The sequence below is a fragment of the Bufo bufo genome, chromosome 3, assembly GCF_905171765.1.
Source record: "Bufo bufo chromosome 3, aBufBuf1.1, whole genome shotgun sequence".
NCBI classification, from domain to species: Eukaryota; Metazoa; Chordata; class Amphibia; order Anura; family Bufonidae; genus Bufo; species Bufo bufo.
In genome coordinates, this window is record NC_053391.1 from 375,371,972 (window position 1) to 375,388,320 (window position 16,349).

The following is a 16,349-nucleotide window of genomic DNA, read 5'->3' on the forward strand; positions in this document are numbered from 1 at the left end:
CAGTGGGACATATAAACGAATAAAGGAATGTATGGTACAAAAAGGAAAACATTTTACTTTCCAGCTTTTTTATTTTTCTACCATGATTAAAAAAAAAAAAAAATCACTTAACAAGTTTCAATGGGAAACCAAAACCCAAACTCCTTGTACTGTAGACAGGAAAGTTATCACTATACCACAGAGCCTCACTTCTCTAAGCAAGTGATTTTCTGTTCTTAAAAAGCTGCAGTCATACTATATTATAATGCTACTTTATCTGGAAGGGGTTACGGACAGGAGAACAATTGGTTTAGTACAATAACATTTTCACAAAATCTAGGCACGTAATAACTTTATTTAAAAAGTGTGACAAACATAAGGTGCATTTATAGAGGACTTGATTGTTCCAGTCACTTCTTACAGAGGCAGAAGGGGTTGGAACATATTTTTATAGGCCACTTCTCACATCGATCCCTAGAGGAGGCCGAACTGCTTAGGTTGGGCATATGCAGTCAGCTTGATGTACAGTGAAGAGGGAGGAGGATCGATGATGTCGCAGAAGAAGGCAGGCCCCATGCAGGAGCAGTGAACATAAAGAAATGCGTATGCTCGACTTGATGCTTGGACAAAACTACCGGTTGTGTTAATGGGAAATTGTAGGGCAATATGCCAAGGGACAAAGCTAGGAAATGGTGCAATTTGGTAAACACAATGTATTTTTAAAAATGCTTAACTGCAAAAGCTCTTCACAATGGACTGATATTAATAATTTGGTATTTCTTATTTCATACACAAACCTAAGATGTTACACTGAAGTTAGGTAGTAACATTCGGTCAAATTGGCCATCAGTCAAAACAAATTCAGTCCGAATTGAAAGTTCTCCAATTGACTTGAAAAGTAATGCATTACACTCCAAGCTCTCCAGCATTAGTAATGTCAAAGTTACAGCAACATACTGATTACTAGCTGATGGTAACAAACACACTGCAGTGTCAGATTTTTATTTATTTATTATTCCAAATTAAAAAGTCCAAATATTATCCCATTTTTGTGGAAGATGCATTTTTTTGTCTTTTGAACTACAAAATAACAGTTGCGTTTTGTGTGATTCAAGCTGGATAAATTCACAAAAATTCAGTTTGTTGGAAACCAAAGTTTTTGGGAAATTCTGAATGAAATCAATTCATTTAGAATCTATTCACTAATCACTAGACAAGAATATACAGAAACACAATACATAGGACAGTGTTGTAGTAACCTATATCCATGGTTTAGGATAGGTGTTTCGACAACATAATTGTGCCAGAGTATGGCCTCTATTCCTTCCCCCCCCCCCAAAACTACCATAAGGACACTTGAGATGTAGAACAAAACAGCTATAAACATGGCTATATTTCCCCTTAGGACAGATGTATTGTATAGATAGAACAGGTGATACTTATTAGTAGCATAAAAAAAAATATATATAATTATAATAAATAATCAAATGATATTGCCCCTTTTCATAGCATCTAATATAGCTAAATATTACTAAATAAACACATTTAAATAATGTTATTTTCCAGCTTCCAAGTTTAGGGCTAAATTTATCTAAAGACGTGTAAATAGTTACATAGTGGACAAGGTTGGAAAAAAGACACACGTCCATCTAATCCAATCTATAATCCTTCTCTGTTGATCCAGAGGCATAAGAATCCTATAAGCAGGATGTCTAATACCGAATATTAAGGGACAACAATTCCTTCCTAACTTTAAATCTGGCAATCAGAATAAATCCCTGTATCAATGATCTGGCATAGCTGCCATGGTTCAATATTAACAGAAGCCATAACAGTAGTGTAACCCAAGACTTTACCAAACGTGTACAAAATTTTACCAATTTTTTATTAAAGGAATAAAAATTCTGGCAATGTAACCATATCACATTTCATGGCCATCAATAGAATTTTTCCAAATGTATAGAACATACAATTTACATACACCACACAGCATTTGAAAGATTTACAAGCCTGATACAAAATAATGATCTTCCTAATCATCACTGTTGATCATCACAATATATGCTATATTGGGCAATTACCTACCCTTTTCTAAAAGGATGTTTAGACTGTAATTTTAAGGCTGAAGTGTAACCAATATAAATTGTTTACACTTGAGCCCTATACCAATATAAACATAAAAAATTTAAAAATTTGATGTACATCCTTCACTAAAACTATAAATCAAGTTGAAGAAATATGAAGTATGGAATACGATCTAGGGATTTGTAATGGATTTTGTAAACTCACTGGTTACTTGCACAAAAAATAAATACTGTACTTAAAAGGAGATATAAACTATATTTAATGTACTTTTGTGTTTATGTAGACTTTCTAAACCAGCTTGTGACACTAGCTATGAATGAATCAAAAGTAAAATATACATACATATAAAAACTTTCAAAATGTGGTTTACCTAGCCCAGTTACAGTAATAACACAATGACAATGTAAGCATGCAAAAAAACTATCTGTACAAATCAACAAGCTGAATAATTAGAATGCAACAGACCTGCCAGCTTTGGTTATAATCATTTCAGTGCCAGCTTCGTGAAACTTCTTCCAGAGCTCCTTTTCATGAAGATACACTTTAATATTTTCAATTGTCTATTAAAATGTAAAGAATTTGTCATACATTTTTTTTAAAAGTAATGCAACATTTTAACAATTGCAATGTGATATTAAATAGATGATAAGAACATGAGAAAACAAAGTATTACTCATCTCACATAATATCAGTCAACAGTTACTACTGTTTTGTCTCTGCCAAGTTTGACACTTTCTTTTAGTGCGCCGTGAATGGAAATTGTTGTAACCTCTATGACATTGACAGGAATGTGTATTTAACCTAAGTCTGTGTCTCAGACTCTAAGGATAGGCTGAAATGCTGATCACTCCTCCAGGGTCTCAATCATAAATGGTGATGAGAAATGCTGAGGAGAATTTGTGGGAATTACCAGGATGCATAAATTATAACATGCTGTCCAGGCCTTATAGAAGACTTTATCTAAAAATACAATGAATCAGCTAAGCAACAGTAGATATGTACAATTTGCTTCCCAAATAAAAGTGAATAATGACCTCTTACTGTAGATGCTCCAATGTGAAATGTATTTAAACCATATACTCAATGAGGATATCATATTGTAAAAGCCAGTCACTCAATAAAATTATATGCTTGGCAGCCATTGTGGAATGACAAAATGAAATGAAATGTTAACATATGAGTTAATTCTACTTTAAGATAAAATGTCAAAAAATCTGAGGAAATAATTATCTTTCACCTCGCTGGAGCAATATTAGGAGCAGTACTAAGTGAATGGTGAATACTTCACCAGTTTCCCTGCTATGCAATGGCAGACATTCAGAGGACTTCTCAGTTCACACTCAGAACTCCTCTCCTGGCAATGTATTACAATGCTGGTTTGCAGGTGCATAGTAAGAGAATGGGGGGATTATACATGTGAAAATTAGCAATTCAGACTCAGGAAGAACAGTGTTATTCATGAAATATTGCCCCTAATATCTCCCTCTGGATTTGGCAGATTCCCTGTATTGTAGTATTACTTTAATCTTGACTGACCTGAATCATTACATGTGTACAGTATAATAATACATACAGACAAAAGTGTGCAAAGGATGCAGCCATTTATTTATTTTTTTCCTTTTTTCCACCTTCAAGAGCCATAACTTTTTTTTTTTATTATTATGCATTAGAAAATCTAAATATGTGCAAATGTATAGCTTATTTTTTAAAAGCACAAGTCATCTTTGTCATGTGTTAAATTATGCTTTTAAATGTGTTTTCAGTCATTCCACCACACCACCAAATCTTCAGATATTTTTTGTACTGTGTTATGTGAAACATTAAATGAGAAAAGATTAAAATAGGGTATCCAAGCTGATAACTATAATTGTACTCTTAGTGCCCTTAAACACTGACCAAAGATCGAGACAATTATCAGGAGAAAACGTTCTTATGAAATCTCGTTCCAGATAATTGCTCCATGTAAATGTGCCACCATCAATGCAATGAATGAGCAAGGGCTTGTTTATTAGGAGATCACACCTAAAATTGTTGTTCGTTGGCAGCACATTATCCTGTATAAACAGGGACCTGCTGCTAACAAACTATAAATCTGTATGGGGATAAGCAATCACAGTAGAGATCGTTCATCTCCATACAGAGGAGATGATTGCTGCATGTAAATGTACAGTAGCTCTACTGCAGTTGAATTTTGGGCAGTGATCAGGAGCAAAAAGTATAGTATACTAAGGCTACATTAATATCAACATTTTAAAATCCAGCAGGCTGTTCCTGCAGTGGCTGCCGGAGTTCACCATATCTGGCAAAGCTGGATAATGCAGCAAACCACCAGATCCCCTTTAACTATAATGGGATCTGACAGGGATCCAACCGCTTTCCAGCATAAATACCAGCTTTTGGCCTAACAAAAAGTCCAGCCAAAAACTGCCATTATAGTTAATGGGGATCCGGCAGTAAGTGGCATTATCTGGCTATGCCACATATGGTGAATTCCGGCAGGCTGTTTCCATGCTAGAGAAGCCTCCCTGATTTAAAAAACAGATGTAATAGTAATGCTAGAATCTATGGGTGATTGTGTAGTAGGGCCTGGCTTTTCTGGTATATACTATATATAATTTGTTTACTGCACTTTTTCACTTCATCAAGGATCTAATACTCGCACTATTCTAGCAGGCCAGTGAAAGGACAAGATAAGCATTGCTGTTCTACCACTTAAGTGTGAAAATAGGGGGACTGTGAAATTCAATTAATGGCCTTGTTTGGCTGGGGTAATAAAACGAACATTATATTAGTGACCCTTAACCTCCCGGAAGCAACTCACTTAAACAGTGATTGCCTCCTGACCTTAGGCCTTCAGTTAGTCAAATTTAACTAAAGTATCCAAACATGCAAAGAAAAATCATTGCAGCCCTGAGAAAAGGGGGGTGGTAATGATTATCAGACAGCACAATAATTGTAGCTTCCAAGTTTTACTTTTTGCATTCAGTTGTTTATTAGGCAGATATAAGAAATTAATGAAGAGTCATTAATACATGAAATAGAATACCAAAAAAAGAAGCATAAGTCTTTCCCATTCTTTAGGATTTCTTACTAGGACATTGTCCTGTGTAGATCTAGCCCAAATAGGTTATACAGAAGCTAGCTAAGTATTACGGCATTACTATCTATTTTTTAGAAGATGGGGTGGTATATGGCAAATGGGGGTGGAGAATCTGTGAAATCTGGGGCCATCTCCTTTCTCAAATTGATTGTCACCCAGTTTACCTAAAAATAAAACTGATAGAGAAGATTGCATTACATTTATGTTTAGCAAAGCAATAATAGCGTCATGTACATGGTACATGAGATATACCTAGGAGTCTGTATAGGGGCAGTTGGAATTCCTGAGGCTCTGTATTGTGGAACTATAGGCACATGTGCCACTATATGGTGCTCTCTATGATGCTTTCTAAGACAGAATACATTATAATACAGTGAACATTACAGAATCTAACACAAAATAAAAACTCTCGTGTCCGTAAAAAATCTGAGGCATATGGAGGTACGTTAGGGGCCCATACACTTATATAGGTGTATACTCAGAGGTTGTACAGAGCCATGCATAAGGCCAAAGGGAGAGAGGAACCTGTCTGTAAGAGCTTATACCTTAAAGGGGTTAAGGAAAAAGTAGTAAAGAATGTTAGGTGCAAGTCTGCCTTATTTAGATTGCCCAATTTCGGGCAGATTATTAGGAAAGAACATTTCTATGAACTCTTGTTCCCAATAATCTGCCCTCTTAAAGGTGCTGCAGATCATTTGTTAAACGAGTGAAACGCTTGTTCAATGGGTGAAATGACACCACAATCATCAATTCTGAGGTGCAGATCGTTCTGTCTAAACAGCACTTTGCTGCCCAGAAACAATGCAGCTGTTTGAGCCCGACCGACAGCAGAAGCCATTGCTCATACTCATACTGTGGAGGTGATCACTGCATTTAAATGCAGCTCTTCACCTACTGTATACAAAAGAGAAGGCAATTGTTGGGAAGGAATGCTTCCTTCCTGACAATCATCTGCTCATCGGTGCAGAGTAAATGCACTTTAACTGTAGAAAGCAGAGCTCTGTATGGTAGATGCAGAACCCCCCTCATTATATTCTCTCATTTTCATCTCTAACAGATGAGAATGAGAGAATATACTGAGGAGTAGTAATGAGCGGCAGGGGCAATATTCAAATTTGCGATATATCCCGAATATTTGGTAGACTATTCGTTATATATTCGCAAATTAGAGATTATTTTCTTAATCGCAAAAAATCGGCAATGTAATATTCGCGGAATGCGTGCAAAATACAGGCGTGGGTCACTTTTGCTAAATTATTCAAGCTGCTAGAAGTTTCCTGAGACTGGAGAAAATGGTTGGCACGGCAGAACATTACAATAGCTTTATATGCAGATAGAGTGCTCCAATATATTCGCGATTGCAAAATCGGCACTAATGATGCGAATATTTTGGCGCAATTGGTGCAACTTCACATTTTAACAGGTCTGACTACTTATTAGTGATTGGTGCACTAAGTATTGTTGTGAACTTGTGACATCACAGCACTATGTCTGTATGTATGTAGCATAGATAGATACATACATACATACATACAGTGCTATGTATGTAGCAGGTATGTATGGACAGCAGAACCTATCAGCTACACTATATCACTATCTAACCTACACTATCTCCCACTAACTATCTGTATTATATATATAAGCTAACTAACTAACTAACTATCTAATGTAATGACACAGGAAAGCAGAGAGCACAGCAATAACACTGCTTTCTCTCTCAGATCTGCAAAATACTGCATACAAGGGCTGCTGGGGAGGTTCTTATATAGTAAGGGGTAGGCAACTTTCCTATTGGTTGCTAGGGATGTTGCTAAGCTCAGACAAAGACATTGCAGCCTTCTCATTGGCCCACAAGCAAGAAGGGAGGTTACTGATGGGAAAAAAATCTAGAATATTCGAAATTACGAATATATATCACTATATTCTAAATATTCACAAATTCTGGAAGTGCCGATATTCGTGATTAATATTCTCTATTTGAATATTCGCGCCCAACACTACTGAGGAGGGCTGAGAGTCATAAGTAATTTACACTACAAGGGGAATAAATAGGTTGGTAGACATTGGTAGTAGTGAGCTTAATAGACTAGTAAAAGGACTTTAATTTTTTTTTTAAAAGAGACAGGTAAACAGTGTGATAATGGAAAGAGAGCAGATGTGATTGTATAACCATTAATTAAACAGATTATCTTGGATGCTGTATTTATGACATATTGCAGTGAGGCCATGCCAAGTTAGTAACTGGTTTTTGGGTTATGTAGCAGGAAAAGATTTTTAATGTGAATACAAAGGTTAGTAAGTGAAGACAGTGACAAGATAGTAGTGCAATGGTTCTAGTCATCTAGTACGAAACAGTTTACTAAATCATTCTGCTGATTTACTTTAGAAAGACAGATGAATAAAGTAAAATAATAGTGCTCTTTATAGCGCTTGTTATGACTTAGCACTGCACATGAAGCTAAAGAGCACTAGAATCGGACTATGTGCAGCACAATGGCTGGCTTGGCATAATGACCAGTAAAGGACAGCCTTGTTGATAACACTTGTAAAATCTACTATGTAAAACTTAAGAAAACAACATAAAAGCTGGAATGTATTACGTTTATTATTTTATATCTCTCTATCTGCCAAAAATAGTTTCAAAAGGCTCACCAGGGGAAAAAAACTTGCCTTTGATAACTTGGAATAATGATGTCAAACCCATTTCATCTCACAGTGCACAAAAAGGCAGCTCATTAGAAACACCTTCTTACATGTGTAAATGCATTAGCTCTTAAACATTTGTACAATTTAGTTTCAACCTTGTTGATGACTGGAGAGATCAACATGTTGGCAAATTAGTACTATTTGGAATAAAATGAATAACTTTATATCTCAGTGATTAATGAAAAGCATGTAAAATGCATATTTGTCACTGAATGCCACGTTTGAAAGGTTTTGATATTTGGTCATGTGCGACAATTTGGAGTAATACGCCTACTGATCTTTTAATAAAGTAAAATATTTGAATGACTTACAATATGTCTACATATACAATTAAAATATTTACTAATGACATGTTTAAAGAACACCTTTCCATTCTCCAATATGGCTTTGAAAAAAATTACAACCAAGATCAATCCTGATAAAAGGATATTAGAAATATTTTAGTTTTTAGATTGATATTGTCTGAAACCGCCAATTTTGGTAGGACTGGCCAACCACATAGGGGGTCATATACTAACGATCAACGTCAGTTTTTTGGAAAAGAAAAGTTTAACATTTTGTTGCAAAATGTGTGACTTTTATAGCTATTTCTAACACCCTAGCCACTTTTCCAAAAAGTGTCCGAGGTGTCGGTAGGAGGAGGTGGACTGTAGATGGGAGCTCCATGGCCTGACTCGCTTACCAACATATGCACCAGAAAACTGGTGCACATTGCATCAGAAATCTACTCTAACCCCTGGCTGGAGTATATTTCATTTTTAGCTCCCGGACAGCAGAAGATTTAAAAAATTTTTTATTATTTATCTATTAGACGCTATTTGCATCACATCTGGGTATAAAACAAAATAAGAATACCATTAGGGAGGCTTCAAATTTATTGTTCAGCAGGACAAAGACCCCAAACATACAGCCAATGTCATTAAAAACTACAGTATCTTCAGCATAAAAAAAGAACAAGAAGTCATGGTAGTTATTATATGGACCCCACAGAGTTTTGATCTAAACATCATCAAGTCTGTCTGGGATTACATGAAGTGACAGAAGGATTTGAGTAAGCCTATATCCACAGAAGATTTGTGGTCATTTCTCTAAGATGTTGGGAACAACCTTCCTGCCAAGTTACTTCCAAAATTATATAAAAGAGTTGACATGGTTTTGAAAGCAAATGGTGGTCACACAAAATACTGTTTTTATTAGATTTCTCTTGTTCATTCACTTTGTTAACTGATAAAAAAAAAACTATTAATGTTTCTATTTTTGGAAGAATTCTTACTTGGAAGCATTTTTACACATTTGCCTAAAACATTTTCATAGTACTGTATGTTTGGCCTGCATACATTGAGAAAGCTTATTTTTAAATTTACTGAAAAGCATAGTTACTGTAACTATGCACCAAAACTGTATACAGGGCAATATATGTTTTCTTTTTTTTCTTTTTTTTTTACAATGGGGAGTCAGGGGCAGACATTTTAAACTATACAGGATTACAGTTTATATGTATGGGAAGACATTCTTCAACCAGGGCAGACTGGGAACTTAAAGTGGCCCTAGTAAAAACCTAAAAGTGATCCCAATGTTGTAAGTGGGGCCGAATTGACAGAAGGTGGGTCAGCACAAGTAGATGGGGGCAATACAAATTGGTAGGGTCAGTAATATGATAGTTCAGCACGGAATTCCATGCCACAGAACCAAATACCACAGTGCAGGACAAAATACCTCCCCAGAAGATGTCCCTCTGTGGTGGCCATCAATAGCTGCCATGTCAGTCCTCTTCTTCCAATTGTCTCTAATATGGATATGGAGCAGGGGGCTTAGGAGGTGAGATGTGGGCCACAGCGCCAATCCAGCCATGCTGCCTGGACTTGCTCTAGTAATGATCCCTATAGTTCCCCCAAAAGTACGTGTCCTCCAGTGGCAGTGAGAAAAGCTAGGGTGGCCTTATGGGGTATCGGCCCACTGTGAAAATTCCCTGTAGGATCTATGGCCTGTCTGCCCCTGTTCTTCAAATATGTATAAAATACATAAGCCCTGAACGTAAAGAGAGACAAAAAAATGACAAAATTGCATTGCTAATATTCATAATAATAGCATGTGTGATTGAGTATGATTTGACACAAGACATCATGCAGTGACTGGATAAAGCATCTTTTAGCTTTTAACGTGTCAACCAGAATGTAGATGACAGGTCCATATCAATGGTCTTATATTTACCACAATAATTAGAGCCAAATAACTAGTAAATATAGCTATATTACAGCATAATAATTAAAATAGCTATTATCAGGACCAGAGATCAAAATCAGCTATGGCTTTTTGCTTGATATTTTTCTAAGCAACAGCACTATTTAGAGTGCAATAGGTATTTTTAGCCTCCGTGGTGGATTATAGAAGTCAATGTTTCAAAGGATTATTTTCAAGGAGCACAAAGAATGTTCCATCATTTTTTCAGTGTAATATTTCAGTTCTGGACAATCAGCTGGTTATTTGTGTTTCAGATGGAAGTTACAGAAATCCAAAAGTTGTAGACATTTTTCTCACTTACAATGAATAGGGGCTGGAGCAGGCCAAAGCAGCCTATGAAACTGGAGTCTTTGAATTGATGAGTGCTATTTTTCTAAGTTTAATTTATGCAAAATCAAACCAATCAGTATTCAGAAAAAAGTCTGGAGAAATAGCCAAACACTCCATGCAGCACGAACCTAGAGAACATTTAAAAATGTGTGGAGAAAATTTTATGTAATAGATGTGCATTAGCAAGTGACTCAATGCCCCATATGGATGTTGACATTATCTTCCACTTTTCTAACTTTGGACAGTACACATGAACAGTAGTGTTGGGCGCGAATACTCGAATTGCGAATATTAATCTCGGATATCGGCACTTTGAGAATTCGTGAATATTTAGAATATACTGTAGTGATATATATTCATAATTTCGAGTAACCTCTCTTCTTGGTTGTGGGCCAATGAGAAGGCTGCAATGTCTTTGTCTGAGCTTAGCAACATACCTAGCAACCAATTGGAAAGCTGCCTACCCCATACTATATAAGAACTTCCCCAGCAGCCATTTTCTACAGTTTTTTTTAAAGTTCTGAGAGAGACAACAGTGTCATTGCTGTGCTCTGTGCTTTCCACACTACATTAGATAATTAGTTAGCTTATACACTCACCTAAAGAATTATTAGGAACACCTGTTCTATTTCTCATTAATGCAATTATCTAGTCAACCAATCACATGGCAGTTGCTTCAATGCATTTAGGGGTGTGGTCCTGGTCAAGACAATCTCCTGAACTCCAAACTGAATGTCAGAATGGGAAAGAAAGGTGATTTAAGCAATTTTGAGCGTGGCATGGTTGTTGGTGCCAGACTGGCCGGTCTGAGTATTTCACAATCTGCTCAGTTACTGGGATTTTCACACACAACCATTTCTAGGGTTTACAAAGAATGGTGTGAAAAGGGAAAAACATCCAGTATGCGGCAGTCCTGTGGGCAAAAATGCCTTGTGGATGCTAGAGGTCAGAGGAGAATGGGCCGATTGTTTCAAGCTGATAGAAGAGCAACGTTGATTGAAATAACCACTCGTTACAACTGAGGTATGCAGCAAAGCATTTGTGAAGCCACAACACGCACAACCTTGAGGCGGATGGGCTACAACAGCAGAAGACCCCACCGGGTACCACTCATCTCCACTACAAATAGGAAAAAGAGGCTACAATTTGCACGAGCTCACCAAAATTGGACTGTTGAAGACTGGAAAAATGTTGCCTGGTCTGATGAGTCTCGATTTCTGTTGAGACATTCAAATGGTAGAGTCCGAATTTGGCGTAAACAGAATGAGAACATGTATCCATCCTCTGATGGCTACTTCCAGCAGAATAATGCACCATGTCACAAAGCTCGAATCATTTCAAATTGGTTTCTTGAACATGACAATGAGTTCACTGTACTAAAATGGCCCCCACAGTCACCAGATCTCAACCCAATAGAGCATCTTTGGGATGTGGTGGAACGAGAGCTTCGTGCCCTGGATGTGCATCCCTCAAATCTCCATCAACTGCAAGATGCTATCCTATCAATATGGGCCAACATTTCTAAAGAATGCTATCAGCACCTTGTTGAATCAATGCCACGTAGAATTAAGGCAGTTCTGAAGGCAAAAGGGGGTCCAACACCGTATTAGTAAGGTGTTCCTAATAATTCTTTAGGTGAGTGTATATATAATACAGATAGTTAGTGGGAGATAGTCAGCGTAGGTTAGATCCTGATATAGTGTAGCTGTTGCAGTGCAGGGTGTTAGGTAGTGTGATAGGTTCTGCTGTCCATACATACATGCAAACCTGCTAAAATGTGAAGTTTCATGTATTGCGCCAAAATATTTGCATCATTAGTGCCGATTAGCGCAATCGCAAATATATTGGAACACTCTAACTGCATATAAAGCCATTTTTAATGTTCTGCCATGCCAACCATTTTCTCGAGTCTCAGGAAGCTTCTAGCAGCTTGGAAAATGTAGCAAAAGTGACCCACGCCTGTATTTCGCCCACATTACACGAATTTTACATTGTCGATTTTTCGCAATCAAGAAAATAATCTCGAATTTACGAATATATGACGAATATTCGCCCAAATATTCGTAAAAAAATCGCAAATTCGAATATAGCCTTTGCCGCTCATCACTAGTGAACAGTTTCTTAATTTTAGATCTTTAGTGAATGAGGGCAGATGAGAATTTCCTACATAAATAGGGAAATGTCACAATCTACCCCTGAACTCGTGATGTGACAAGTATACTGGGTGGATTTTGCTCCACATGCTTAAAGCAATCTTCTATTTCATAAAAATATACTCTGCATAATCTGATGGCCTATGGATTAAATTTACCCCATAGGAACTATTCCAAACAGGAAATAAACCCAAGAAAATAGTTTTAACAGAGCTTTAACCAAGTCAGATAGGGTTGTCCTTGTCTTCATATCAATACATTATCCATTCAATATAATTTTTTTTATGAAATACAAAATCAATGAAGAAATGCCTGAAAAACAGCTCATGATCCATATAATATTGACCTCCACTTAACTCTGAAGTACCACAAAAGTATTTACAGATCTTTCGTTCTAACCATTTGGAATAAAAGCATCATTTTATGGAAACGCATTCTATGGAAACGTATTCTGGTCATTATGACCAAGTTGAGTATTATAAATATATTTTCTTATAAAACCACAGATCTCTCTCAATCTCTTCTACACAGAATCTGTCCAAAAATACAGTTATAAAACAAATAATTCACTATTATCGCCACAGGTGGCTGCATTTAAACATTTTTTTCCATTTTCTCTTACGTTTCTACTTTCCAAAAGGCAAGAAATGTTTTGAAACTATCCATTTCCTACAAATTAAATGCATTTCATTGCACTGATAGGCATCCAATGATGATGTATTTAGTGGAAAAATATACATGTGACCTACCCAGCACACTTACACTGCACTGATACATAAACAGACACATTTTCCTTTTATTCATGGTTTTCTTCGTAATATATCAATGTATCTGAAGTGTCAGTAAGGATAAGTTACATAGTGAACAGGAAACGCCGGATATTAAATGGAATGTGTCATAAGAAAATGACCTTTCGATTAAATACAGTTTTAATTAAACATATTTTTTTAGAGTTTTTGGTGTATGTCTTAAAATTTCCTTGCCCCTATCTATATTACAAAAAATCCTAAACTTATGTAGTTTTTGCACTGTCCACCAGGACTAAAATATGTGAAGACTTCCTGTTCTTTCAGGGTGGTCACATGGGTCATAGACACCATGGAGAGGAGGGGACTTCATAGGCATGCTCTGTGACCTGTGCAGAGGTCAGAAGGGAGAAGAAAAGTTGTGATATCACCTATTGAGAAAGATGGAGAATGTGTTATCTATACAGAGGTGATTTTTTTTCATTGTAATCCGTTGATAATAATGTGATGGCTATGTAAAGTTACTTGTACAGAACAGGATGTCTCAGCATATTATTAGGTCAGTGTGAAGACTGCATGATTTTAAGTATTTTTTTTATATATATATATACAGTAGGTAGTGACATGATTTAGGTTCAAATCAATTCTACCAAAATGCATTTTTAGGTCTTTCAGGTCTCATAGTTTTTCTCTCTTGTTTCTCGCCTTTAGGCCTCCTGCACACAACCGTTTTTTTTTCTTCGTTTACGGGCCATTATTTGCATTCCGTATACAGTCTGTGTACGGAACCATTCATTTCAATGGTTCCGCAAGAAAAACTGAATGTACTCTGTATGCATTCTGTTTCTGCAATTTCCATTTTTCCGTTCCGTATGAAAGATAGAACATATCCTATTATTGCCCGCAAATCACGTTCCGTGGCTCCATTCAAGTCAATGGGTCCGCAAAAAAACGGAACACATACGGAATATACTCCGTATGTCTTCCGTGTCCGTTCCGTTTTTGCAGAACCATCTATTGAAAATTTTATGCCCAGCCCAATTTTTTCTATGTAATTACTGTATACTGTATATGCCATATGGAAAAACGGAACGGAAACAAAAAATGGATCCGTGAAAAACGTACCGCAAAACACTGAAAAAGCCATACGGTCGTGTGCAGGAGGCCTTAAAGAATTTTTTAAAATAAATTTATCTCTTACTCTACAAAATGCGCACAAATTGAATCACCAAGAATTTGTATTTGGTTCCACTTTTTTTTTTTTATTATACTCACTTATATAGCATTGCTATATTCCGCAGTGCTTTACAAACATTAGCATCAACCTGTCCCCAATGGGGCTCACAATGTATGTTCCCTATCAGTATGTCTTCGGAGTCTAGGAGGAAACTCACGCAAACATGGAGAGAGTATGCAAACTCCATACAGATGTTGTACTTAGTCGGATTTAAACCCAGGACCCCAGTGCTGCAAGGCACCAGTGCTAACCATTGAATCACCGTGCTGCCACTTGGAATTTTCAAAAAATTCTGATAAATTCCAATTAATTTAGAATTGATTCCCTCATCTCTATTTCGTATACCACAATTTTTCATTTGACATGTCACAAAAATAACATAAGAATAAGACTCCCTTAACATGGAACCCTATTGTGCATCCTTTTGTGACTTATGCAGTTTCATGAACGGAGTTTTCCCAAAATTTGCTGAAATAAGGGAACATAGTTCAATAAATGTGCTCATATAGAGCATGCTACAATTTTTTTTTATTCCATCACATTCTTTTTCTACAGTAGTTTGTGTGGCCTCATTCAAGTGTATTGAAATTGAACTCACAATTTATATGATGCATAGAGATCCCAAATACAGATTCCAAAAATGGAAATAAGAGCCTGCTTTTTTTAAGGAACAGGGCCACTATTGGCTGCGTTGGGTATTGTTGTTCGCCCAAACTCACATTTTCTACAGAAAATAAATAACCTTTTTGTCATCTCATACATCCACTCATATGCATAATTTGTCCAACCCCATTGATCTTCATGATAGTAAAACATCATCGCAATGTAAATCTTATTTATGAAAAACAGACCAGCATTAGAGATAAGGGAAATTATTAAAATTCAATTCTGGGCAGTTTCGGGTCTGAATAATTTTGACCTGAATCAAAAGTGTCCCAGTTGCGAAGAAAAGTCTCTCTTTCTCTCATCACACACAATTCAAGTTCATTAGAATCAGTACCATTTGAAAAATTTGAGTCAAATTTCCAAATTTTAGAACCACGTCACTCATCTTTAACCATTATTTTGCCTGGTTAGAATAATATTGCCTGTACCATCAAAATAAATTATCTAATTGTAGAATCTTCCTACTCATCACTCTCAGCATCTTAAATAATATGCATGTTTGGCTCAGACAAATGGACATGTCATTCTAATAGATCAGGGGGGTAAGTGTCTGTCAGTCAACTCTGGAGCTGCTTTTCCAGTGGATATTTTGCTAGGCTCATAGACATAAATTTGTTAGAAAATCCCACCAAAATCTGAAGAAGTTGGGGATAAAGATCAAGTTCTTAGTACTCAAAATAGTATTTCTCCCAAAAATATTCATTGTATATGTTTTTTTTATGTGACATGTGGTCTTACATATTACACCTCAATGTCATTCAATATTATAGGTTCCAGCTCTTTATTTATATCACACACCTCCATTTTGGAATTCAGCTAGAAAAATGTTAATTTCTGTCAATTTGTCATATTAGCTCAGTTTCCTATGTTGTTTCTAAATGTTAGAAATTACAATTACCTCCATTATATTCAAACACATCAAAATTTGTGCTTTCATTTCTAATTCATATAAACTAATAAGTGATCCAAACTTCACTGAATATGTATATAAAACTTAACTTTTAATCGTATCATATAAAATATATAGCCCTCTTGATAAATAAGGTAAATAGACGAAAATGAAAACAATAACAAAAAGCTTCAATCTAGATAAATCCACACGATAG

General features: G+C 36.2%; 1 protein-coding gene across 4 annotated transcripts in view; it reads right to left on the reverse strand.

Annotated features, from left to right (window-relative positions):
• Positions 1-16,349, reverse strand: part of TBX4 (T-box transcription factor 4) — a 200,714-nt gene that overhangs the window by 168,549 nt on the left and 15,816 nt on the right. For all 4 annotated transcript variants that reach the window (XM_040424679.1, XM_040424680.1, XM_040424681.1 and 1 more), the window contains exon 3: positions 2,530-2,624. In XM_040424679.1, coding sequence (XP_040280613.1) covers positions 2,530-2,624 — 95 coding nt within the window. The remainder of the gene's footprint in view (positions 1-2,529; positions 2,625-16,349) is intronic.